The sequence below is a fragment of the Nerophis ophidion genome, linkage group LG10 (assembly GCF_033978795.1).
Source record: "Nerophis ophidion isolate RoL-2023_Sa linkage group LG10, RoL_Noph_v1.0, whole genome shotgun sequence".
NCBI lineage: Eukaryota > Metazoa > Chordata > Actinopteri > Syngnathiformes > Syngnathidae > Nerophis > Nerophis ophidion.
In genome coordinates, this window is record NC_084620.1 from 64049578 (window position 1) to 64074074 (window position 24497).

A 24497-nucleotide genomic window follows, 5' to 3' on the forward strand; every position below is an offset into this window, starting at 1 on the left:
TCCCTCGCTTCCAGGACATCCAGGAGGAATATCCCGAAGAGCTCGGGTCATCAGTCCACTTCCCACAATTCAACATGCAGCCTAAACGGCACAGAGGTAAGAATTACCCCTCAGAACTTTCCACCGCTCTTTCCTCCATTCTTCACCTACGTACTCTCTGTCCCACACAGTGGAGACCACTCCAGCTCCTGCAGCTCAGAACGCCACCCCACTAGCGAAGGAGCACACGGTGTCTGACAGGAGCCGCCGCCACCTTGAGCCAGGCGCTCATCTGCCGGTCGCCGTGGTGATAGTATACAAATCTCTAGGGAAGCTGCTTCCTGAGAGATATGACCCGGACCGCAGAAGTCTAAGGTAGCTTTTTGCAAGAAATGTCTAATGTCTTCTGGTAATATATATATATATATATGTTGGTCACAAAAAGAAAATCATGAAGTTTGGTTCTTTTATGATTTTATTATGGTTCTACTGAAAATGTGACCAAACCTGCTGGGTCAAAAGTGTATATTCAGTTAATATTTGGTTACATGTCCATTGGAAAGTTTTACTGCAATAAGGCACTTTTGGTAGCCATCCACAAGCTTCTGGCAAGCTTATGGTTTAATTGTTGACCACTACTCTTGACAAAATTGGTGCAGCTCAGCTAAATGTGTTGGTTTTCTGACATGGACTTGTTTCTTCAGCATTGTCCACACGTTTAAGTCAGGAGTTTCGGAAGGCGATTCTAAAAGCTTAATTCTAGCCTGATTTAGCCATTCCTTTACCACTTTTGACGTGTGTTTGGGTTCATTGTCCTGTTGGAACACCCAACTGCACCCAAAACCCAACCTCCAGGCTGATGAGTTTAGGTTATCCAGAAGAATTTGGAGGTAATCCTCCTTTTTCATTGTCCCATTTACTCTCTGTAAAACACCAGTTCCATTGGCAGCAAAACAGGCCCAGAGCATAATACTACCACCACCGTGCTTGACGGAAGGCATGGTGTTCCTGGGATTAAAGGCCTCACCTTTTCTCCTGCAAACATATTGCTGGCTATTTTGGCCGAACAGCTCTTTTTTTTTGTATGTAACAATGCCACAAATAAAATAATTAAAATGATTTTGATGTACGGCGTTGCCCAGAGGAAGAGTGGCCCTGCGCAACCCGAGGGTCCCTGGTTCAATCCCCACCTAGTACCAACCTCGTCACGTCCGTTGTGTCCTGAGCAAGACATTTCACTGATGGGTGCTGGTTAGCGCCTTGCATGGCAGCTCCCTCCATCAGTGTGTGAATATGTGTGTGTGAATGGGTAAATGTGGAAGTAGTGTCAAAGCGCTTTGAGTACCTTGAAGGTAGGAAAGCGCTGTACAAGTACAACCCATTTATCATTTATGTATATATACTGTGTGTATGTATATATATATATTTATATACACACACACACATCAAAATCATTTTACCTTGTGTCTCTCCAGGAATATTTGTGGCATTGTATATAGTATGTGTGTATATATATATATATATATATATATGTGTGTATATGTATGTGTATATATGTATATGTATGTGTATATATGTATATGTATGTGTATATATATATATATATATATATATATATATATATATATATATATATATATATATATATATATATATATATATATATTTATATGTCGTAGTGGTTTGTGTTGTGGTTTGTGCAGCCCTTTGAGACACTAATGATTTAGGGCTATATATATACATATATATATATATATATATATATATATATACTAAAATTTGGACTTTTGCCGAGGCTAGAACCAATTTCTCATGTTTACATTTATTCTTCTGGGAAAATCTGCTTCACTATACAAACATTTTGGTTGGTGCACCACGTCGAAGAACCAATTAAGTTCGTAGATCGAGGATCCACTCGATCTACCACTTTTTTTTTTAACTTCACAGTGATTCCCTCCATCTTTCCACGCTGATCTGTTGTCATTTTGGGACTCATATTGAATTTGCACAATGGACAAAACTTGTCAAAAGGTGAAAAAACACAGAAGCGTTCGGAGACATAGTAGGATCGTTGTGAAGATTTGTAAATCCAAAGTTTGTAAATGGAGGGGTTTGTAAATCGAGGTTCCACTGTATACAAGTAAAAGTCCAACATGTGTTCCTGTTCCCAGGGTCCCCAACCGCCCTGTGATTAACACAGCCATAGTGAGCGCCACCGTGCACAGCGAGGGTCCGCCTCTTCCTGTGGTCCTGGACCCGCCCATTACATTGGAGTACTCGCTGTTAGAGACGGAGGAGAGGACCAAGCCCGTCTGCGTCTTCTGGAATCACTCCCTGGCGTGAGTCGGACGTCACAGCCACTCAGGGTTGTTGTTGTTACGACGTCTTCTGCGTTCGCAACTGATGTGTTCGCCGGTTTGTTTAGGATCGGAGGGACCGGCGGGTGGTCCTCAAAAGGCTGCGAAGTGCTGAACAGGAACAGCAGCCACATTAGCTGTCAGTGTAACCACATGACCAGCTTTGCCGTGCTCATGGACATGTCCAAACGAGAGGTAAGACCCGTGACATTGTTATCCGGTCTTGCATTGACTTCGTTTCTTGCTTCCTGTCAGCACGGCGATGTTCTGCCCCTGAAGATCGTCACCTACACCTCAGTGTCGGTCTCCCTCTTCCTGCTCCTGCTCACCTTGCTGCTGCTGTTTCTCTTGCGCCGCCTCAGCTCCAATTTACACGTCATCCACAGGAACCTGGTGGCGGCGCTGTTCTTTTCCGAGCTCGTCTTCCTGCTCGGCATCAATCAGACCGACAACCCGGTTTGTTATTTCTATTTATTTACAAGACGTCAGATTACTTTATCCGTTCCAAAAGATCCTCATAGACCAGGGGTCACCATAGCGATGCCCGCAGGCACCAGGTCGCCCGTAAGGAACAGATGAGTCGCCTGCTGGCCTGTTCTAAAAATAGCTCAAATGGCAGCACTTACCAGTGAGCTGCCTCTATTTTTTTAAATGTATTTATTTACTAGCAAGCTGGTCTCGCTTTGGTGATTTGGTGTCCTGTTCAAAGTGTGACATGATTTATTTAAAAATTTCAGAGTTGACTTTTGTATTTTACATGAGTTATTATTCGTACAAACACGGTGCAAAGTAATTCATAATTTGTTAAAAAATGTTAGTGGCTAGCTAGTTGAAATGGGATATTGTGATTTCACAAGACTGTCTTAGAAGTTATCATTTTAAAATGTTCAATTTGAAAAATGTGCACTTGCATGTTGATATTTATCTGTTTCTATATATATTTATTGTGAGAAATCATTAAGATGATCAGTGTCTCCACAAAGATAAATATAATTAATTATTAATATTAACATAGGTAAATTGAGCAAATTGGCTATTTCTGGCAATGTATTTAAGTGTGTATCAAACTGGTAGCCCTTCGCATTAATCAGTACCCAAGAACTAGCTCTTGGTTTCAAAAAGGTTGGTGACCCCTGTCATAGACCATATCGCGTAAAAACAGATTCAGTTATTTACCAGTACAATTACAGCGGAAAATCGATTTATAAACATAATTGGTTCTTGAACAGGGTTGGTTAAATGGAAAAGTAGCAAATGTCTCTTTAAGAAACAATCCGGGGGGTGGGATGAGGAGCTTTGGTTGATATCAGTACAATATCATCAACAATTGCATCAACAGAGAATTGGACATTGAAACGGTGTAGGTCTTACTTGGTAGAATATGCACAGCGAGCAGAGAACATAGTGAGTTCAGATAGCATAAGAACAAGTATATACATTAGATATACATTCGATTATTTACATTAAGTTTTTTGCAATCCGGGGAGATGGGATGTGAATGTAGGAGGATTAGTAAAGAGTTGAAGTTGCCTGGAGGTGTTGTGCTTGTGCATGTACAGTAGATGGCAGTATTATCCTGTTTAAGAGTGTTACATGCTGTTTACGGCAGACGAACCGCCTTACGGTAGAGTGGTCAACGTAAACGTGACTGCTGTTGTTGTGTGTTGTTACTGGGCAGACACACTCTCAGACACGTCACTCAGGTTCTAATGGAGCTGGAGGGGGCGTGGCCTCCAGCTCCGTCTGAATTTCGGGAGATTTTCGGGAGAAAATTTGTCCCGGGAGGTTTTCGGGAGAGGCGCTGAATTTCGGGAGTCTCCCAGAAAATCTGGGAGGATTGGCAAGTATGCCGGAAGTGCAAGATCTAGTTATAATAGTGGTGTTCCTCAAGGTTCTAATTTAGGTCATCATCATTCGGGCTATTCAAGTGGAGCACTCCTGTAAATTTGACGAATAGACCAAAATCAAATGTATATTAATTGGTTCTCCGGGATACACAAAATATGGCTAACAATCAAGGGAGAAGTCTGGCCCTCCAGTCTCTATTTTTCCGTAAAAGTGGCCCCCAAAACAATTGAGTTGAATATCTCTGATTTACAGTATGTGTGCACACAGAGTTTCTGTGGGAAGACTTTGAAGTCACACACACACACACACACGCCCATGATTGGAGACATGCTGCGACTGGTACCTGTTTCTAGACACAGACTTTATAGCGAGAGGCCCTGAGGCCAGCTTTCTAATTTAACTTGATAAATCTCTCCCATGTGTCGTTTTTTTTTTCTTCAACAAAAAAAAAAAGTGGGACACTTTGCATGTCTTTGGGAGGCATTAGAGTAGGATTTAAACATGCTTTCTGTCTGCCCTATAGCATATAATACATCTCTGTAGCTCATAATGGCTCATTGTTCAGGTGGCACGTCTCATCCTGGTGGTTATTACCCAAAACAAAAACGGTTGTATGTTGCCCACTATCTTGAATTGTCAACAGTCGAGGGTGTGTTTGCGTGTGTGGCCCACATGCGGGATGATTTATAAGCCTGTCAAGTAGTTTCTCTTTCTCTTTGACACATCCGAGCCGGTCTTGAAAATGCTTTTTGCAAAGTGCATTCCTTGTCAAAAGTGAGTCTTTTCTTCTTTGCAGTTTGTTTGCACCATAATCGCCATCCTCCTGCACTACTTCTACATGTGCACCTTCGCTTGGATGTTCGTGGAGGGGTTGCACATCTACCGCATGCTGACTGAGTTGCGCAACATCAACCACGGTCACATGAGGTTCTATTACGCCATGGGCTGGGGCATCCCGGCTATTATCACTGGTAAAAATATATATATATGTATATATATACAGTGGGGCAAAAAGTATTTAGTCAGCCACCAATTCTGCAAGTTCTCCCACTTAAAATGATAACAGAGGTTTGTAATTTTCATCATAGGTACACTTCAACTGTGAGAGACAGAATGTGAAAAAAAAAAATCCAGGAATTCACATTGTATGAATTTTAAAGTATTTATTTGAAAATTATGGTGGAAAATAAGTATTTGGTCAAACTTTCAAAGCTCTCACTGATGGAAGGAGGTTTTGGCTCAAAATCTCAGGATACATGGCCCCATTCATTCTTTCCTTAACACGGATCAATTGTCCTGTCCCCTTAGCAGAAAAACAGCCCCAAAGCACGATGTTTCCACCCCCATGCTTCACAGTAGGTGTGGTGTTCTTGGGATGCAACTCAGTATTCTTCTTACTCCAAACACGACAAGTTGAGTTTATACCAAAAAGTCCTCTTTTGGTATCATCTGACCACATGACGTTCTCCCAATCCTCTGCTGTATCATCCATGTATCCATCCATCCATCCATCCATCTTCTTCCGCTTATCCGAGGTCGTGTCGCGGGGGCAACAGCCTAAGCAGGGAAACCCAGACTTCCCTCTCCCCAGCCACTTCGTCTAGCTCTTCCCGGGGGATCCCGAGGCGTTCCCAGGCCAGCCGGGAGACATAGTCTTCCCAACGTGTCCTGGGTCTTCCCCGTGGCCTCCTACTGGTTGGACGTGCCCTAAACACCTCATCTGGCTCCTCTCGATGTGAAGGAGTAGCGGCTTTACTTTGAGTTCCTCCCGGATGGCAGAGCTTCTCACCCTATCTCTAAGGGAGAGCCCCGCCACACGGCGGAGGAAACTCATTTCGGCCGCTTGTAGTCGTGATCTTATCCTTTCGGTCATGACCCAAAGCTCATGACCATAGGTGAGGATGGGAACATAGATCGACCGGTAAATTGAGAGCTTTGCCTTCCGGCTCAGCTCCTTCTTCACCACAACGGATCGGTACAACGTCCACATTACTGAAGACGCCGCACCGATCCGCCTGTCGATCTCACGATCCACTCTTCCCCCACTCGTGAACAAGACTCCTAGGTACTTGAACTCTTCCACTTGGGGCAGGGTCTCCTCCCCAACCCGGAGATGGCATTCCACCCTGTCTCACACAGTTGAAGTGTACCTATGATGAAAATTACAGACCTCTGTCATCATTTTAAGTGGGAGAACTTGCACAATCTGTGGCTGACTAAATACTTTTTTGCCCCACTGTGTATATATCAGCAACGGTACTTCAACTGGTTCAATTTCTTATTTTTGGACTTTTGTTTGCTTGTTTCTTCAGGCTTGGCTGTCGGCCTTGACCCTCAGGGTTATGGGAACCCCGATTTCTGTTGGCTCTCCGTCCACGACACGCTCATCTGGAGTTTCGCAGGACCCATATTTGTAGTTGTCCTGGTATGTTTTACTGCAGACTACAAAGCAACAACTGTAGTAATATATTCTGATTCAATGCAAATATGTATATTATTGCTCTATTTATATTAGAGGTGTTTATTTACCAGCATTGTAAGCAGGCAAGAATTATAGAGGTGTGAAAACTCTTAATTTAACTTTAAGAAGAAAATAAGACTTTGGTAATTTTTTCTCACAACACAATACCAGCTGTCGTATAGCTGTCGTTATACCGCCATTTGGTGGCCAACGAAAGTAACTCAACATATAATTGTACTTGCATGTATTTACTTATATGACTCAATCCAAACAACCTTCCCTAGTCATGGTGCAGGAAAAACCAGCACGGCAAATATGGTCACTCATAACATCAACCTGCTCATTGAACTTTGTGGATATTATAAAAAAAACAGCCAATCAACAGAAAGAGAAATCTAAAATACACCCATATAAATCCATTACAAGGGATGATGGGGAAAATGCAAAACATTCTATCCACGCTTATCTATGTTTTGCACATTTTAGCTGCTTGATATTTCTGATTGATTACAAAAACTTTAAGGAGGTTGTCACGGAAGTAAACAAGGTTTCGCATACTCTTGATAACCAATTATATTAATCATATATCCATTATATTATTATAACACTATGTAATCATATATATGTATAGGCTTTATTTATAGATAAATATATGTATGTATATATATATATATATATATATATATATATATATATATATATATATACTGTATATACATATATAGTACAGGCCAAAAGTTTGGACACATTTTCTCATTCCAAAGCATTTTCTTTATTTTCATGACTATTTACCTTGTAAATTGTCACTGAATGGGATCAAAACTATAACAACTGTGAAGTGAAAACCCTTTCACCTTTTGAAGCCCAATAAGAGAATTCCAAGAGTGTGCAAAACAGTAATCATATATCTATTTATATGTATATCTATATATATACATATATGTTACTTTGCATGCAGTCGGCTTTCAGCCCCCGGCCAAATTTTTTAAGGCCAATGCGGCCTCCCAGTCAAAAAGTTTGAACATCCCTGATTTACAGTAATACACTGTAAAAACAACTGTACATTTTCCATTAAAAACTGGCAGCTCATTTCACAGAATTTTTGCCATAAATTTTCTTTTCAATGTACAGTAAAATGTGGTTAAAAAAAAAACAAAAAAAACTGTGAATTTTTTGTCAAATCTGATGGTAACTTGCTTTAAAATCATAAGTAAAGCAAATATTTAAGTATCTATTTTTATTTTGATAAAAAAACATTTGGAAAATATGATATTTGTTGCAATATCGGATACTATTTAAGTGTGAAAGGTACACAATTTTGTGCGGTACATTTATTTTTTCTGTCAGAATGGGAAAAAAAACGAATACATTTAGTAAGAAAAGATAAGGTACTTTATTAATGCATTTGTTTCCAGGCATTAGTGGTCCATATAAAATGATGTGGTGTTTGACACTAGAAGCATTAATTGGAGCATTCCATGCACTTCACTGTCCGTGTCCGTGTATTCACAGGTCAACATAGTGATCTTCATCCTGGCCGCAAAGGCTTCCTGTGGTCGCAGGCAGAAGGCGGTTGAAAAGTCGGGAGCTATGTAAGTCCATAGATACGGTAGTGTCGTCTGTAGCAGTGTTTTTCAGCCTTTTTTGAGCCAATGTACATTTTTTGCGTTGAAAAAAATTCGGAGGCACACCACCAGCAGAAATCATTCAAAAATTTAACTCAGTTGACAGTAGAAAGTTGTGGCAATTGTTGGATATGACTTTAAAGCATAAGCAAGCATGCATGACTATAGCTCTTGTCTCAAAGTAGGTGTAGTGTCACCACCTGTCACATCACACCTTGACTTATTTGGAATTTTCAGCCATTTTCCTGTGTGTAGTCTTTTACTTCTTGTCTTGCGCTTCTTTTTTGGTGGCTTTTTTTTCTTTATTTGGTATTTTTCCTGTAGCAGTTTCATGTCTTCCTTTGAGCGATATTTCCCGCATCTACTTTGTTTTAGAAATCAAGACTATTTCACTTGTTTTTATCCTTCTTTGTGGGGACATTGTTGATTGTCATGTCATGTTCGGATGTACTTTGTCTTTGCTCCGCAGTAAGTCTTTGCTGTCGTCCAGCATTCTGTTTTTGTTTACTTCATAGCCAGTTCAGTTTTAGTTTGGTTCTGCATAGCCTTCCCTAAGCTTTCAATGCCTTTTCTTAGGGGCACTCACCTTTTGTTTATTTTTGGTTTAAGCATTTGACACCTTTTTACCTGCAGGCTGCCTCCTGCTGTTTCCGACATCTACAAAGCAATTACAAACCCCGTTTTCATATGAGTTGGGAAATTGTGTTGGATGTAAATATAAACGGAATACAATGATTTGCAAATCATTTTGAACCATATTCAATTGAATGCACTACAAAGACAAGATATTTGATGTTCAAACTCATAAACTTTATTTTTTTTTGCAAATAATAATTAACTTAGAAATTCATGGCTGCAACAGGTGCCAAAATAGTTGGGAAAGGGCATGTTCACCACTGTGTTACATCACCTTTTCTTTTAACAACCACTCAATAAACGTTTGGGAACTGAGGAAACTAATTGTTGAAGCTTTGAAAGTGGAATTGTTTCCCATTCTTGTTATATGTAGAGCTTCAGTCGTTCAACAGTCCAGGGTCTCCGCTGTCGTATTTTACACTTCATAATGCGCCACACATTTTTGATGGGAGACAGGTCTGGGCTGCAGGCGGGCCAGGAAAGTACCCGCACTCTTTTTTTACGAAGCCACGCTGTTGTAACATTTGTCTTGCTGAAATAAGCAGGGGCGTCCATGATAACATTGCTTGGATGACAACATATGTTGTTCCAAAACCTGTATGGACCATTCAGCTTTAATGGTGCCTTCACAGATGTGTAAGTTAACCATGCCTTGGGCACTAATACACCCCCATACCATCACAGATGCTGGCTTTTGAACTTTGCGCCTATAACAATCCGAATGGTTGCTTTCCTCTTTGTTCTGGAGGACACCACGTCCTTTGTTTCCAAATATAATTTTAAATGTGGACTTGTCAGATCACAGACCACCTTTCCACTTTGCATCAGTCCATCTTAGGTGAGTTCGGGCCCAGCCAAGCCGGCGGCATTTCAGGGTGTTGTTGATAAATGGGTTTGGCTTTGCATAGTAGAGTTTTAACTTGCACTTACAGATGTAGCGACCAACTGTAGTTACTGACAGTGGTTCTATGAAGTCTTCCTGAGCCCATGTGGCGATATCCTTTACACACAGATGTCGGTTTTTGGTGTAGTACCGCCCGAGGGATCAAAAGTCTGTAATATCATCGCTTACGTGCAGTGATTTCTTCAGATTTTCTGAACTTTTCGATGATTTTACGGACCGTAGATGGTAAAATCACTAAATTCCTTGCAACAGCTCGTTGAGAAATGTTGTTCTAAAACTGTTGGAAAATTTGCTTACAAAGTGGTGACCCTCGCCCCATCCTTGTTTGTGAATTACTTAGCTTTTCACGGAAGCTGCTTTTATACCCAATCATGGCACCCACCTGTTCCCAATTAGCCTGCACACCTGTGGGATGTTCCATGTAAGTGTTTGATGAGCATTCCTCAACTTTATCAGTATTTATTGCCACCTTTCCAAACTCTTTTGTCACGTGTTGCTGGCATCAAATTCTTAAGTTAATGACTATGTTTATCAGTTTGAACATCAAATATTTTGTCTTTGTAGCATATTCAACTGATCATGGGTTGAAAGTGATTTGCGAATCATTGTATTCCGTTTATATTTACATCTAACACAATTTCCCAACTCATATGGAAACGGGGTTTGTAGCTGCCGGCTGCCACCTACTGATATGGAAGAGTATTACACTCAACAACCACACATCATTTATATTATATTTATATTTTTTATATTTATAAAGCGCTTTTTCTCTAGTGACTCAAAGCGCTTTACATAGTGAAACCCAATATCTAAGTTACATTTAAACCAGTGTGGGTGGCACTGGGAGCAGGTGGGTAAAGTGTCTTGCCCAAGGACACAACGGCAGTGACTAGGATGGCGGAAGCGGGAATCGAACCTGCAACCCTCAAGTTGCTGGCACGGCCACTCTACCAACCGAGCTAAACCGCCGCCTGCAACTATAATTACTGGTTTGCAAAAAATGTTTTAACCCAAATAGGTGAAACTAGAGAATCTCCCACGGCACACCAGACTCTGTCTTACGGCACAGTGGTTGAAAAACACTGGTCTATAGGACGCCTAATACTTCATAATGTGATGTACTTCCTCAGCTTGGCTCTTCGCATGGCCTTCTTCCTGCTGCTGCTCATCAGCGCCACCTGGCTGCTGGGACTGATGGCAGTCAACAGCGACGTGCTCACCTTCCACTACCTCTTTGCCGGCTTCAGCTGTCTGCAGGTAATCCAGAGGTTGAACAGCAGCGCCATTCCCGCACGCCGCAGTCCGTCGGGGCTCGAATGTGAACGTGCGGCTTCTCTCCCCAGGGAGTCTTCATCTTCTTCTTCCACATCGTCCTCAACAAAGACGTGAGGAAACATCTCAAGAACGTCTTCACAGGAAAGAAGAATCTACCGGAGGAGACGGCCGCCACACGGGCGTCTTTGCTGACAGTGAGCGACCCACACGATTGTTGTCGATTTACGAACTTAAGCGGTTCTTCGTCATTCAAAAAGTTTGAAAAGTGGGGAAAATTCCTCAACAACGTAAATATGAGTAATGGGTTCCAGCCTTGATAAAGTCCACATTTTAGTGAAGGTGTGTACACGTTTGACACAATGACAAGTCTTATACGGTAGTGCAGGGGTCACCAACACGGGCCCCCCCGGGTACCAGGTCGCCCGTAAGGACCAGATGAGTCGCCCGCTGGCCTTTTCTAAAAATAAATCACATAGCAACACTTACCAGTGAGCCGCCTCGATTTTTTAAATTTTATTTATTCACTAGCAAGCTGGTCTCGCTTTGCTGGACATTTTTAATTCTAAGAGAGACAAAACTCAAATAGAATTTGGAAATCCAAGAAAATATTTTAAAGCCTTAGTCTTCACTTGTTTGTATAAATTCTTTTTTTTTTTTTACTTTGCTTCTTATAACTTTCAGAAATACATTTTTTGAGAAAAAATACAACCTTAAAAATGATTTTAGGATTTTTAAACACATATACCTTTTTACCTTTTAAATTCCTTCCTCTTCTTTCCTGACAATTTAAATCAATGTTCAAGTAAATTTGTATTTTTTATTGTAAAAATTAATAAATAAACTTTCAATTAATTCTTCATTTTAGCTTCTGTTTTTTCGACGAAGAATATTTGTGAAATATTTCTTTATGATTAAAATTCAAAAAAATTATTCTGGCAAATCTAGAAAATCTGTACAATCAAATTTGAATCTTATTTCAAAGTATTTTGATTTTCTTTTAAAAAAAAATTTCTGGAAAATCTAGAAGAAATAATGATTTGTCTTTGTTAGAAATATAGCTTGGTCCAATTTGTTATATATTCTAACAAAGTGCAGATTGGATTTTAACCTATTTAAAACATGTCATCAAATTGTAAAATTAATCTTAATCAGGAAAAATCACCAACGATGTTCCATAAATTTTTTTCATTTTTTTTAAAAGGATTCAAATTAGCTAGTTTTTCTCCATTTTTTTCAGTTTAATTTTGAATTTTAAAGAGTCGAAATTGAAGATAAACTATGTTTCAAAATTTAATTTTCATTTTTCTCGTGTTTTCTCCTCTTTTAAATCATTCAATTAAGTGTTTTTTTCCATTGTTTATTCTCTACAAAAAACCTTCCGTAAAAGGAAAAAAAAAGTATGACGGACAAAAATACCCATTTTTTTATAGATTTATTTATTCAAGATAAATTGAGCAAATTGCTATTTCTGGAAATTTATTTAAGTGTGTATCAAACTGGTAGCCCTTCGCATTAATCAGTACCCAAGAAGTAGCTCTTGGTTTCAAAAAGGTTGGTGACCCCTGCGGTGGTGTATATCAAACAAACATAACATGGGGAGGATGGATCAACTTTCTCTTTATTAACAAGCTAAAACAACAACAAGAAGTTGCTATCCTCTATGCGCTGCTCTGCCAACACACACACACAGAAGTCACCACGCCTTCACCACCGCTAGAACCCTGAGTGGCAATGGACGGCTAAGCAGCGCTTTAAAAAGCTGCAGCCTGCCACCATAGCCCCTCTCCCCCCACCCCTCTTTCTGTGTTGCAAGTTTTGTGGATTCTGTGTAACATGTATGTATGTATGCTTTCAGCTATCAGTTTTTTTTTTATTGGTTTCAGTCTGGGCTCCTCCCCAAAAGCCCAGTCTGAAACTGACCTTTTTTTTACCTCACACCCCCACCCCATTCACCCCTCACCCCAAGCGTTCACCTTTTTCCTACCTTTTAAGGGAACGCCGTAATTGGCTGCACCGTCAGCATTCCTGTTCTGTCTCCCTGTTCATTGTTTGTCTAATTTACAGCGGAATTGTGCTGTAAACCTGAATCTCACCCCCTGCGGATGAAGAAAGTATCAATCTTTCTATCTATCTTTACCATCGATCAGAAATCACAAAAATTCTCAACTTTAACAACCGTATTGCTACAAAAATAAACATAAAAAAAAGTAAAATTACATTAATATTGGCAAAGGAGGAGCTGGCGGGAGGGATAGAAGGAAGAGGGCTAAGGGGAGGGTGTGTATGTGGGCTCTTGGAAGTGGTGCCGCTGAATGGGAGGTCGTCTTGCTTTTACATCTTTTTCCAGAAAAGTCCGGTCTCATCACAATTAGTTTAGTTTGGTTTATTATTTTTTCGGTCAGTGGTCAATGAAATAAAAAAATAAAAACAATTTTACATCCATAAATTGACAATTTTACCGACCAAAAGGGTTTTGGCTGAAATGAAACACTTATTTCACCTAACCCAGGGGTGTCCAAACTTTTTCCACTGAGGGCCGCACACTGAAAAATCAAAGCAAGCGTAGGACATTTTCATAATTTTTATTTTAAAAACCAATACAATATATGTATAAAAAATATACATGTTGGCCTCCACTCAGATATGATCCCGAGGACTCCAAAGGGTGTTGGTCAAAAAAAATATAACAAATGTATCATTACACAGTATTATTATCATTATTCAAGTTTTAAATCTCTAGATCAACATTAGGAAAAATAAATTGAAAAAATACAAAAATGCAATATTTTCACCCAATAACTTTTTTAGGTGGAATATTTGAGATGATATGATAATTGGAGCCTTTATTTTGGATTTTGATTCATTCTTATTTTTTGAGCAATGACACTTAAAAACAAATCACACTAAAATAATTGGGGATCCAAAAGTGTCCTACTCATTAAAGTGTTAAAAGATCAATTATATTTTTATTTTTTACTGTTTACTTTTAGCACAATAATCTCAAGATCAACTTCAGATATATCCGTCAATTTGAAGTTTTAATTGTTGTTTATGTTTTGTTTGTTTGTTTGTTTTAGGCCCTTTTTAAAAAAAACAGCTCAGTTTTTTTATATGGCAAAACACAAAATATGCAACATTTTCCCCCAAAAATATTCAAAGTGGAATATTTAATGTGACGTAATCTTAGCCTCGAATAGGTCAATAATTCAAAATGACATTGATTTTGATTCATTATTATTTTATAAAGAAAGAAACAGCCTGCATGGCAGCTTAGTGTGTTAAAAGTAAGCATTGCAACAATTTCTTGTTACATTTCACCTTTTTGCTCTTTTATACCACTTTTTATGTTTTTAATTGTTTTCAATTGTATTCTTAAAATGTGCCGTGGGGCCGGTAAAAAATAACCCGCGGGCCGCACTTTGGACACCCCTGGCCTAACCCCATTAACAGAGTCAAATACAAGATGTAGCATGTAGACATGTTAAAACTTTTGACATTGCCTTTACACCACATATTACAAATACACTTTGTACACAGCATAAACAACTACACAACTATGTAGACAGTAAATACACTGACCAACAATTATGTAATATCCATGTGCGCTCATACATGTTGGTTGTGCTACAAAGCCTGCTTTTCTCCATTCTTCCATACTTGTGAGCGCCATTAATGTCCTCCTTGCAAATTTTGTTTTTTTAAAGGCCTACTGAAACCCACTCCTACCGACCACACAGTCTGATAGTTTGTATATCAATGATGAAATATTAAACTTGCAACACATGCCAATATGGCCTTTTTAGTTTACTAAATTGAAATTTTACCTTTCGCACCGAAGAATCCTGCTGAAACATCGCAGTATGATGACGCGTGACGTCACACATTGTAGAGGGCATTTTGTTCCAGCACCGTTCCAGCTATAAGTCGTCTGTTGTAATCGCATAATTATACAGTATTCTGGACATCTGTGTTGCTGAATCTTTTGCAATTTGTTCAATGAATAATGGAGACGTCAAAGAAGAAAGCTACAGGTGGGAAGCGGTGTATTGCGGCCGCCTTTAGCAACACAAACACAGCCGGTGTTTCATTGATTACATTCCCGAAAGATGAAGGTGAAGCTTTACTATGGAAAAGAGCGGTCAAGCGAACACGGTTGGATTGGACCACACACACAAAGTACAGTGTATTATGCAGCGGTCATTTCGAAAGATCGTGTTTCGAAGAGGGTCCCTTGCGAAGGGCAGAGATGGGCATCGCCACCACCCGTCGACTGGTGCTGAAGAAAGATGCGGGGCCGACTAAATCTCACTAAAACACTATTAACACAATAAGCAGATAAGGGATTTTCCAGAATTATCCTAGTAAATTTGTCTAATAACATCTGAGTCACTCCCACTGTATAGTCTTTTTTTTTTGTAGTCCTTCACTCTCACTTACCTCATCCACGAATCGTTCATCCTCGCTGAAATTAACGGGGAAATCGTCGCTTTCTCGGTCCGAATCGCTCTCGCTGCTGGTGGCCATGATTGTAAACAATGTTCAGATGTGAGGAGCTCCACAACCCGTGACGTCACGCGCACATCGTCTGCTACTTCCGGTACAGGCAAGGCTTTTTTATCAGCACCAAAAGTTGTGAACATTATCGTCAATGTTCTCTACTAAATCCTTTCAGCAAAAATATGTAAAAATCGCGAAATGATCATGTATGACACATAGAATGGACCTGCTATCCCCGTTTGAATAAGAAAATCTCATTGCAATGGCCTGCTGTCTATTTGGGGACTCATATGAGTTAGCAAAATGGACAAAACATGTCAAAAGGTGATAAAAACAAAAAAAAGCCACAAACCCGACAATTGACATGGAGGGCTCTGCCTTTCTAAAAATTCTGCGCCCTGCGAAACACAAAATGTTAGGAATGAATCACCCTACACCGAGACATGGTTAGCACACAGAGGCATATTGGGCTGGATCTAAAAGTTCGCAAATAGAGGGGTTCGTAAATCGAGGTTCTACTGTACTACACCTTTTTTTTTTTGTGTATTTCAAAGCTGACTTGACTGTGTTTTGCAGCGCTCCCTCAACTGTAACAACATGGAGGACAGCCATTTGTACCGCTCGGCCATCGGCGGGTCCACCCTCTCCCTGGAGAGCACGCTCAGGTCAGCAAAGAGCCGCAGCAGCTTCCTGGCTTACACACTCAGGTACAGCACGCGCACTGACAGCCTGGCCGCTTCTTCTGTTGTCTGTGCATGTGTGTTATCCTAACACTTAACACTTCCTTCCTTATAATGCATTTATTAAGCCTTCTTCTTCTTTTACTTAATTGTGCAATACATCTGCTTGCATGGCTTTTGCCAGCGCATGCTACATATATATACATACAGTGGGGCAAAAAAGTATTTAGTCAGCCACCGATTGTGCAAGTTGTCCCACTTAAAATGATGACAGAGGTCTGTAATTTTCATCATAGGTACACTTCAACTGTGAGAGACAGAATGTGAAAAAAAAATCCCGGAATTCACATTGTAGGAATTTTAAAGAATTTATGTGTAAATTATGGTGGAAAATAACTATTTGGTCAACCATTCAAAGCTCTCACTGATGGAAGGAGGTTTTGGCTCAAAATCTCACAATTCATTCTTTCCTTAACACGGATCAATCGTCCTGTCCCCTTAGCAGAAAAACAGCTCCAAAGCATGATGTTTCCACCCCCATGCTTCACAGTAGGTATGGTGTTCTTGGGATGCAACTCAGTATTCCATCCATCCATCCATTTTCTAACGCTTATTCCCTTTTATGGGGTCACGGGGGGCGCTGGCGCCTATCTCAGCTACAATCGGGCGGAAGGCGGGGTACACCCTGGACAAGTCGCCACCTCATCCTAGGGCCAACACAGATGGACAGACATCATTCACACTCACATTCACACACTAGGGCCAATTTAGTGTTGCCAATCAACCTATCCCCAGGTGCATGTCTTTGGAAGTGGGAGGAAGCCGGAGTACCCGGAGGGAACCCACGCATTCACGGGGAGAACATGCAAACTCCACACAGAAAGATCCCGAGCCTGGATTTGAACCCAGGACTGCAGGAACTTCGTATTGTGAGGCAGACGCACTAACCCCTCTTCCACCGTGAAGCCCAACTCAGTATTCTTCTTCCTCCAAACACGACGAGTTGAGTTTATACCAAAATGGATACATGGATGATACAGCAGAGGATTGGGAGAATGTCATGTGGTCAGATGAAACCAAAATAGAACTTTTTGGTATAAACTCAACTCGTCGTGTTTGGAGGAAGAAGAATACTGAGTTGCATCCCAAGAACACCACACCTACTGTGAGGCATGGGGGTGGAAACATCATGCTTTGGGGCTGTTTTTCTGCCAAGGGAAATGTATTAAAATAAACTCAAAAATGACATCTACAGAAGTATTCCAAGTAATGCTCAAAATTTTGTTTATGCAGCTTTAGCAGCAATTACAGCCTCAAGTCTTTTTAAATACTATCTTTGGGCAGTTTCTCTCATTCCTCTTTGCTTTGCAGCACCTCTCAAGCTCCATCAGGTTGGATGGAAAGTGTTGGTTTTCACCCAGGATTTCTCAATCAATCAATGTTTATTCATATAGCCCTCAATCAAAAGTGTCTCAAAGGGCTGCACAAGCCACAACAACATCCTCCGTTCAGAGCCCACAAAAGGGCAAGGAAAAACTCACAACTCGGTGGGATGTCAATGTGAATGACTGTGAGAAACCTTGGAGAGGACCGCAGATTTCTACACATAGAAGTAATCATTAAATTAAAGTGCCCTCTCTGGGGATTGTAATAGAGATCCATCTGGATTCATGAACTTAATTCTAAACATTTCTTCACAAAAAAATAAATCTTTAACATCACTATTTATGGAACATGTCCACAAAAATGAATATTGCATTGTTGCATTTCTTTTCAAAGTTTTTGAACTTACATTCATATTTTGTTGAAGTAGTATTCAATAAATATATTTATAAAGGATTTTTGAATTGTTGCTATTTTTAGAATATTAAAAAAAAATCTCACTTACCCCTTGGCATACCTTCAAGTACAACCAGGGGTACGCGTACCCCCATTTGAGAACCACTGGGATGGTCCAATGCGTCCAACTTTTCAGAAGGCTTGGATGAGTTGGAAGTTTTTAAAGAGCCCTGACCTAACCCCAATATTCTTCTCGCCACTTCCTAGTTTACTAGTAATCAACTCAAAGCCTCTTTTTTTTAGTGCTCATGTTCAACAGGTTCACACTTACCCGGCGTCACTTTACACAGGAGTTTACCAGTTGTACGGTTCGAGCCTTACTCGTAAATCTGCCATTCGGAGAATATGAGCTGACGGCGCAGGGGGTCAGTGACTGCTGAAACGCCAAGAGGGGTAAAAGTAGTGGCATGCAGCACGGTAGCAGAGACAAGATTTATGACTGACACACGCATGCATATTTGCCATCTCTCTGGGGTCAGAGTCCTCCAGCCTTGGAATGAACAGCTTCAGGTGCAGAGGAATGTTAGCAAGAACTGACATAACAAGTGTACTCTCTAAAATGGATTATTAAGGAAGAAATGGCCTGCAATCGCTGAAAAAATAAAAACCCCGTTTCCATATGAGTTGGGATATTGTGTTAAATGTAAATATAAACGGAATACAATGATTTGCAAATCCTTTTCAACCCATATTCAGTTGAATGCACGACAAAGACAAGATATTTGATGTTCAAACTCATAAACTTTTATGGACCGTAGATGTTGAAACCCCTAAATTTCTTGCTATTGCACTTTGTGAAACGTTGTTCTTAAACTGTTTGACTATTTGCTCACGCAGTTGTGGACAAAAAGGTGTACCTCACCACATCCTTTCTTGTGAAAGACTGAGCATTTTTTGGGAAGCTGTTTTTATACCCAATCATGGCACCCACCTGTTCCCAATTAGCCTGCACACCTATGGGATTTTCCCAATAAGTGTTTGATGAGCATTCCTCAACTTTATCAGTATTTATTGCCACCTTTCCCAACTTCTTTGTCACGTGTTGCTGGCATCAAATTCTAAAGTTAATGTTTATTTGCAAAAAAAAAAAGTTTATCACCATGAATAAAACAACTCTAACAAGTCACTCAGTGGTAGGCAGGGGAATTGGCCTGGGCGCACTGGAGAACCAAATGTCCAACTCAAAACTCCTCTGAACCTCACGGAGACTAGAAAGCAAACACAAAGAGGTGAGGAATAGTCTGAATAAGGTAAAACCACATACCAAAGCTGGTGAGGAAAGGAAGGTACAGGAAACAATAACTGGCAGGGAACAGCTGGCGGTGACGAACTTAAATACTACCGGGTAGCAATTTGTTGCAGGTGTGCCTCGCTGGGGACTAAGTACTGTAGAACAGGGGTGTCAAACTCAAATACAGAGTGGGCCAAAATTTTAAACTGAACAAGGCCAAGGTTGAACAAATGAACCTTTTAATAGGGACCCAAACAAATTTTGCATTGAATATTTAACAAGCAAGGCTTATATAACTTTATAGTGACATGCAAAATCGAGTTTCAAATAATAATAATAATGATAAAAAAAATATCAATGGCATATCAAATATTTAAATACAAATGTAATGCCTCTTTTCTATTTGCAGCCTCCTAAGGTAAATATCAAAATAAACTTTTTCCACAAGCTAATGATAAATTTGAAAATAAAATAATAATGAATTAATTCAAACATTCAAACCTTAAAAGTAGGAAGAGAAAGTGCATTAATAAATTGTTAATAATGGCTCAGTTTGCTACACTAATTTGCTTTAACAATGAATATGGAACAAGCAATACTTATACAACTTAATAATGCAAAATCTACTTTCAAAAAACAAACAAAAGACATCAATAGTATAATTAATCAAACTTAAATAAAATTTTAATAAAACATTTAATGCCTCTTTTTTTATTTGAAGCCTTGGTTGCAGAATGGTTGGAAAAACGGGAGGGTTGGTAAGTATGAGTATTAGCGGCGAATGCGGTGTTGCAGCGGCTCTGCTGCTGTATAATACCGGTGGGCCAGCTTGAATATTAATTTTATATTGCCTCAAGGGCCAAATGAAATTGCACGGCGGGACAAATTTGGCCCGCGGGCCAGAGTTTGACACCCGTGCTGTAGAAAAACAGACACCAAAAACAAAGAAAAGACAGGGAAATGACAAAAACCCAACACCCGCATGCTTTAATTTTTCCATGTGCGGCCCTAAGTGGAAAAAGTTTGGACACCCCTGATCTAGTCAGAGAGCAGTAGGTTGACTTGACATCCTTGAGGTTTATAATTTTTTTTCTTTTTAATTTGAATATAACATCCTCTCCACAATGGCTGTAATTTGTGGGTTCTTCCGAGGATGTTGTAGTCGTAATGATTTGTGCAGTCCTTTGAGACATTTGTGATTTGGGGCTATATAAATAAACATTGATTGATTGATTGATTGAATTAGAGCATTTGTGCTATTTTCCTTTCTGTACGTGGATGACCAAATCCAATATATATCCCAACTAGTGCACTCATTCCTTGTCTTTCCTGCGCCACCTTGCTTAATGTGTACAGGGAAGAGTCGGGCCTGAAGCCCAGCGTCTCATCCGGAACTGCGAAAGGCCACACTGATCTGGACGGGCCTCTCTTCCACAGAAGTGGCTCCAAGGCCGACGGTGAGTTCCTCGCCCGTTTCCAACCGCGACATCCGTGTGACCTCCGTGTCGTCCACCCAGCCCCAGACTCCGACTCGGACAGCGAACTGTCGCTGGACGAGAACAGCTCCTCCTACGCCTCGTCTCGCTCCTCGGACAGCGAGGACGACGACATGGATGTCAAGCCCAAGTGGAATAACGAGAGGCAGCCTGTTCACAGCACGCCAAAAGGTAAACACTGTACTACAATTTTCTGTTGGAAGTACAACTGCATTGCAAATGAAACTCAAATATTGTGTTTGTTAAAAGTACCGAAAATTGCTACCATTGTGTATCGTATCAGAATCAGAAATACTTTATCAATCCCTGAGGGGAAATTACAATTTTCACCACAATCCCATTCAAGATCGGACAAACATTACAGGGAGACAGAACAGGATCTCTGACGGGTCTGCCGACTTCCGGCGCCCCTTTACTAAAAAGGTGAGATACAGGTAAACAATGATTAAGCCCGGGTCCAGACAGATGCCATCTCCGGGTTGGGGAGGAGACCATGCCTCAAGTGGAGGAGTTCAAGTACCTAGGAGTCTTGTTCACGAGTGGGGGAAGAGTGGATCGTGAGATTGACAGGCGGATCGGTGCGGCGTCTTCAGTAATGCGGACGTTGTACCGATCCGTTGTGGTGAAGAAGGAGCTGAGCCGGAAGGCAAAGCTCTCAATTTACCGGTCGATCTACGTTCCCATCCTCACCTATGGTCATGAGCTTTGGGTCATGACCGAAAGGATAAGATCATGGGTACAAGCGGCCGAAATGAGTTTCCTCCGCCGTGTGGCGGGGCTCTCCCTTAGAGATAGGGTGAGAAGCTCTGCCATCCGGGAGGGACTCAAAGTAAAGCCGCTGCTCCTTCACATCGAGAGGAGCCAGATGAGGTGGTTCGGGCATCTGGTCAGGATGCCACCCGAACGCCTCCCGAGGGATGTGTTTAGGGCACGTCCAACCGGTAGGAGGCCACGGGGAAGACCCAGGACACGTTGGGAAGACTATGTCTCCCGGCTGGCCTGGGAACGCCTCGGGATCCCCCGGGAAGAGCTGGACGAAGTGGCTGGGGAGAGGGAAGTCTGGGTTTCCCTGCTTAGGCTGTTGCCCCCGCGACCCGACCTCGGATAAGCGGAAGATGATGGATGGATGGATGGATGGGTCCAGACCGAGGCCAAGCGTAAAAACAACTCATAGCTATAGCACACATCCCTCTTACATGTGTGTAAGAGGGAGACATCAAACATTTGATTTCTTTTTTTGATTGATTGATACTTTTATTAGTAGATTGCACGGTTCAGTACATATTCCGTACAATTGACCACTAAATGGTAACACCCGAATAAGTTTTTCAACTTGTTTAAGTCGGGGTCCACGTTAATCAATTCATCAAAGAACATTAAAGACATTAAAAGAGCAGAGCTGATGCAACCAGCCATTTCTACATACAGCTATGACTAAAAAGTAGAAGAAACATACACTGTAGTGGCCTCTGCAGTGTTCCACACCATCGTCTGCTGGGGTGGATGGAGCATGGCCAGGGACAGGAGCGGACCCAACAAAGCAACCACTCTCGGCCGCCCACTAACTCGGCCATTGTCCAATCCGCATGGATGAGCGAGAATACGTCTAAGGCAGACCTGGGCAAATTAAGGCCCGGGGGCCACATGTGGCCTGTTGAGCTTTTCAATCCAGACATGCCCAAATCATTTTTTGGAGATCCCTAAGATGGAAAGTGTAGCTGCCACTATGATGTGCAGTGATGTTTTCTAATGACCGTAAGTCTTCAACTATACAAAGTATTTCAATGCTTGGAATCTTCGCTTATGTATTATATATTGGTTACTATGGTAATCTAATTAGTTGCTATGGTAAATTAATTAGTTGCTATGGTCATCTAATTAGTCACTATGGTCATCTACGTCACAGCAGCTCAGACGAGGCACCATACACTGTGGGCGGGAAGCGTTTCCACAGATGCGGAAGGAGATTTTCACAACAAAGTTCTAAAGCTTAGTGATATATAGCACTTTTTTTCAAATGGGGGTACGCGTACCCCTGGGGGTACTTGAAGGTATGACAAGGGGTATGTGAGATTTTTAAAAAATATTCTAAAAATAGCAACAATTCAAAAATCCTTTATAAATATATTTATTGAATAATACTTCAACAAAATATGAATGTAAGGTCATAAACTGTGAAAAGAAATGCAACAATGCAATTTTCAGTGTTGACAGCTAGATTTTTTTGCGGACATGTTCCATAAATATTGATGTTAAAGATTTCTTTTTTGTGAAGTAATGTTTGGAATTAAGTTCATGAATCCAGATGGACCTCTATTACAATCCCCAAAAGAGGGCACTTTAAGTTGATGATTAATTCTATGTGTAGAAATCTTTATTTATACTTAAATCACTTGTTTATTTTTCAACAAGTTTTTTGTTATTTTTATATTATTTTTTCCCAAATAGTTCAAGAAAGACCACTACAAATGAGCAATATTTTTGCACTGTTATACAATTTAATAAATCAGAAACTGGTGACATAGAGCTGTATTTTACTTCATCTCTTTTTTTCAACTAAAAATGCTTTCCTCTGATTAGGGGGTACTTGAATTGAAAAAATGTTCACAGGGGGTACATCACTGAAAAAAGGTTGAGAACCACTGATATATAGAATAGAATAGAATAGAAAGTACATTATTGATCCCTGGGGGAAATTCAGCAAATATCTACGAACGATAAAACACTGAATATTGACAAAACATGAACATCCCCTTTTCGATCGACATATTTTACAATCAAAAGGTCGAAAGGAGGTGTGATGTTCATGTTTTGTCAATATTCAGTGTTTTATCATTCGTAGAAAAATGTAAAATTACATTACATTTTTTAGGGCGGTCTGTTATAACTTTTTTAGCATTCAATCCGACTTTCTTGTTAGGTTTTGTATTAGTGTTCCTAAATATCAGATATTCCGGCCCCCAGACACATTTTTTTCTCTAAATTTGGCCCCCAAGTCAAAAAAATTGCCCAAGCCTGGACTAAAGAGACTGAGGTGTCTGATACCCGCTCAATCAGCCAAGATACTGTGAAGCTTCTCTGTCCCGGCGCTCCGTGCTAGGGCTGTCTCTACATCTGCATCTCCTCCAGTCTCTCCAAACGGATTCTGGTCTGGCAGAAACCCAGCACGTTCCTGGGAGGCAGATCCAGAAGTCCACAAAAAAGCACCGCAGAAGTCATGAAAGTGCAACCCCTTGTCACACAGTTCCAAAGGGGCCCCAAACCAAAAGGCAAAAACATTTTTTTAAATATATATATATATATATATATATATACATATATATATATATATATATATATATATATATATATATATATATATAGCGGTATAGCTCAGTTGGTTGAGTGGCCGTGTCAGCAACTTGAGGGTTGCAGGTTCGATTCCCGCTTCCGCCATCCTAGTCACTGCCGTTGTGTCCTTGGGCAAGACACTTTACCCACCTGCTCCCAGTGCCACCCACACTGCTTTAAATGTAACTTAGATATTGGGTTTCACTATGTAAAGCGCTTTGAGTTACTAGAGAAAAGCGCTATATAAATATAATTCACTTATATATATATATGTATATATTAGGGGTGTAACGGTACGTGTATTTGTATTGAAACGTTTTGGTACAGGGGTTCCGGTTC

At 40.6% G+C, this 24497-nt stretch overlaps 1 protein-coding gene across 5 annotated transcripts in view; it reads left to right on the forward strand.

Moving 5' to 3' along the window:
• The window catches only part of celsr1a (cadherin EGF LAG seven-pass G-type receptor 1a), a 256246-nt gene that overhangs the window by 224129 nt on the left and 7620 nt on the right, over nt 1-24497 (forward strand). For 2 of the 5 annotated variants that reach the window (XM_061914463.1, XM_061914464.1), the window contains exons 21-33: nt 1-96; nt 171-354; nt 2151-2318; nt 2405-2531; nt 2592-2792; nt 4981-5155; nt 6497-6609; nt 8158-8237; nt 10941-11067; nt 11154-11279; nt 16159-16289; nt 20689-20789; nt 20850-20999. The exon at nt 1-96 is cut by the window's left edge and continues 48 nt beyond it. In XM_061914463.1, coding sequence (XP_061770447.1) covers nt 1-96; nt 171-354; nt 2151-2318; nt 2405-2531; nt 2592-2792; nt 4981-5155; nt 6497-6609; nt 8158-8237; nt 10941-11067; nt 11154-11279; nt 16159-16289; nt 20689-20789; nt 20850-20999 — 1779 coding nt within the window. The remainder of the gene's footprint in view (nt 97-170; nt 355-2150; nt 2319-2404; nt 2532-2591; nt 2793-4980; nt 5156-6496; nt 6610-8157; nt 8238-10940; nt 11068-11153; nt 11280-16158; nt 16290-20688; nt 20790-20849; nt 21000-24497) is intronic. The other 3 variants (XM_061914465.1, XM_061914466.1, XM_061914467.1) reach the window with 3 other exon arrangements.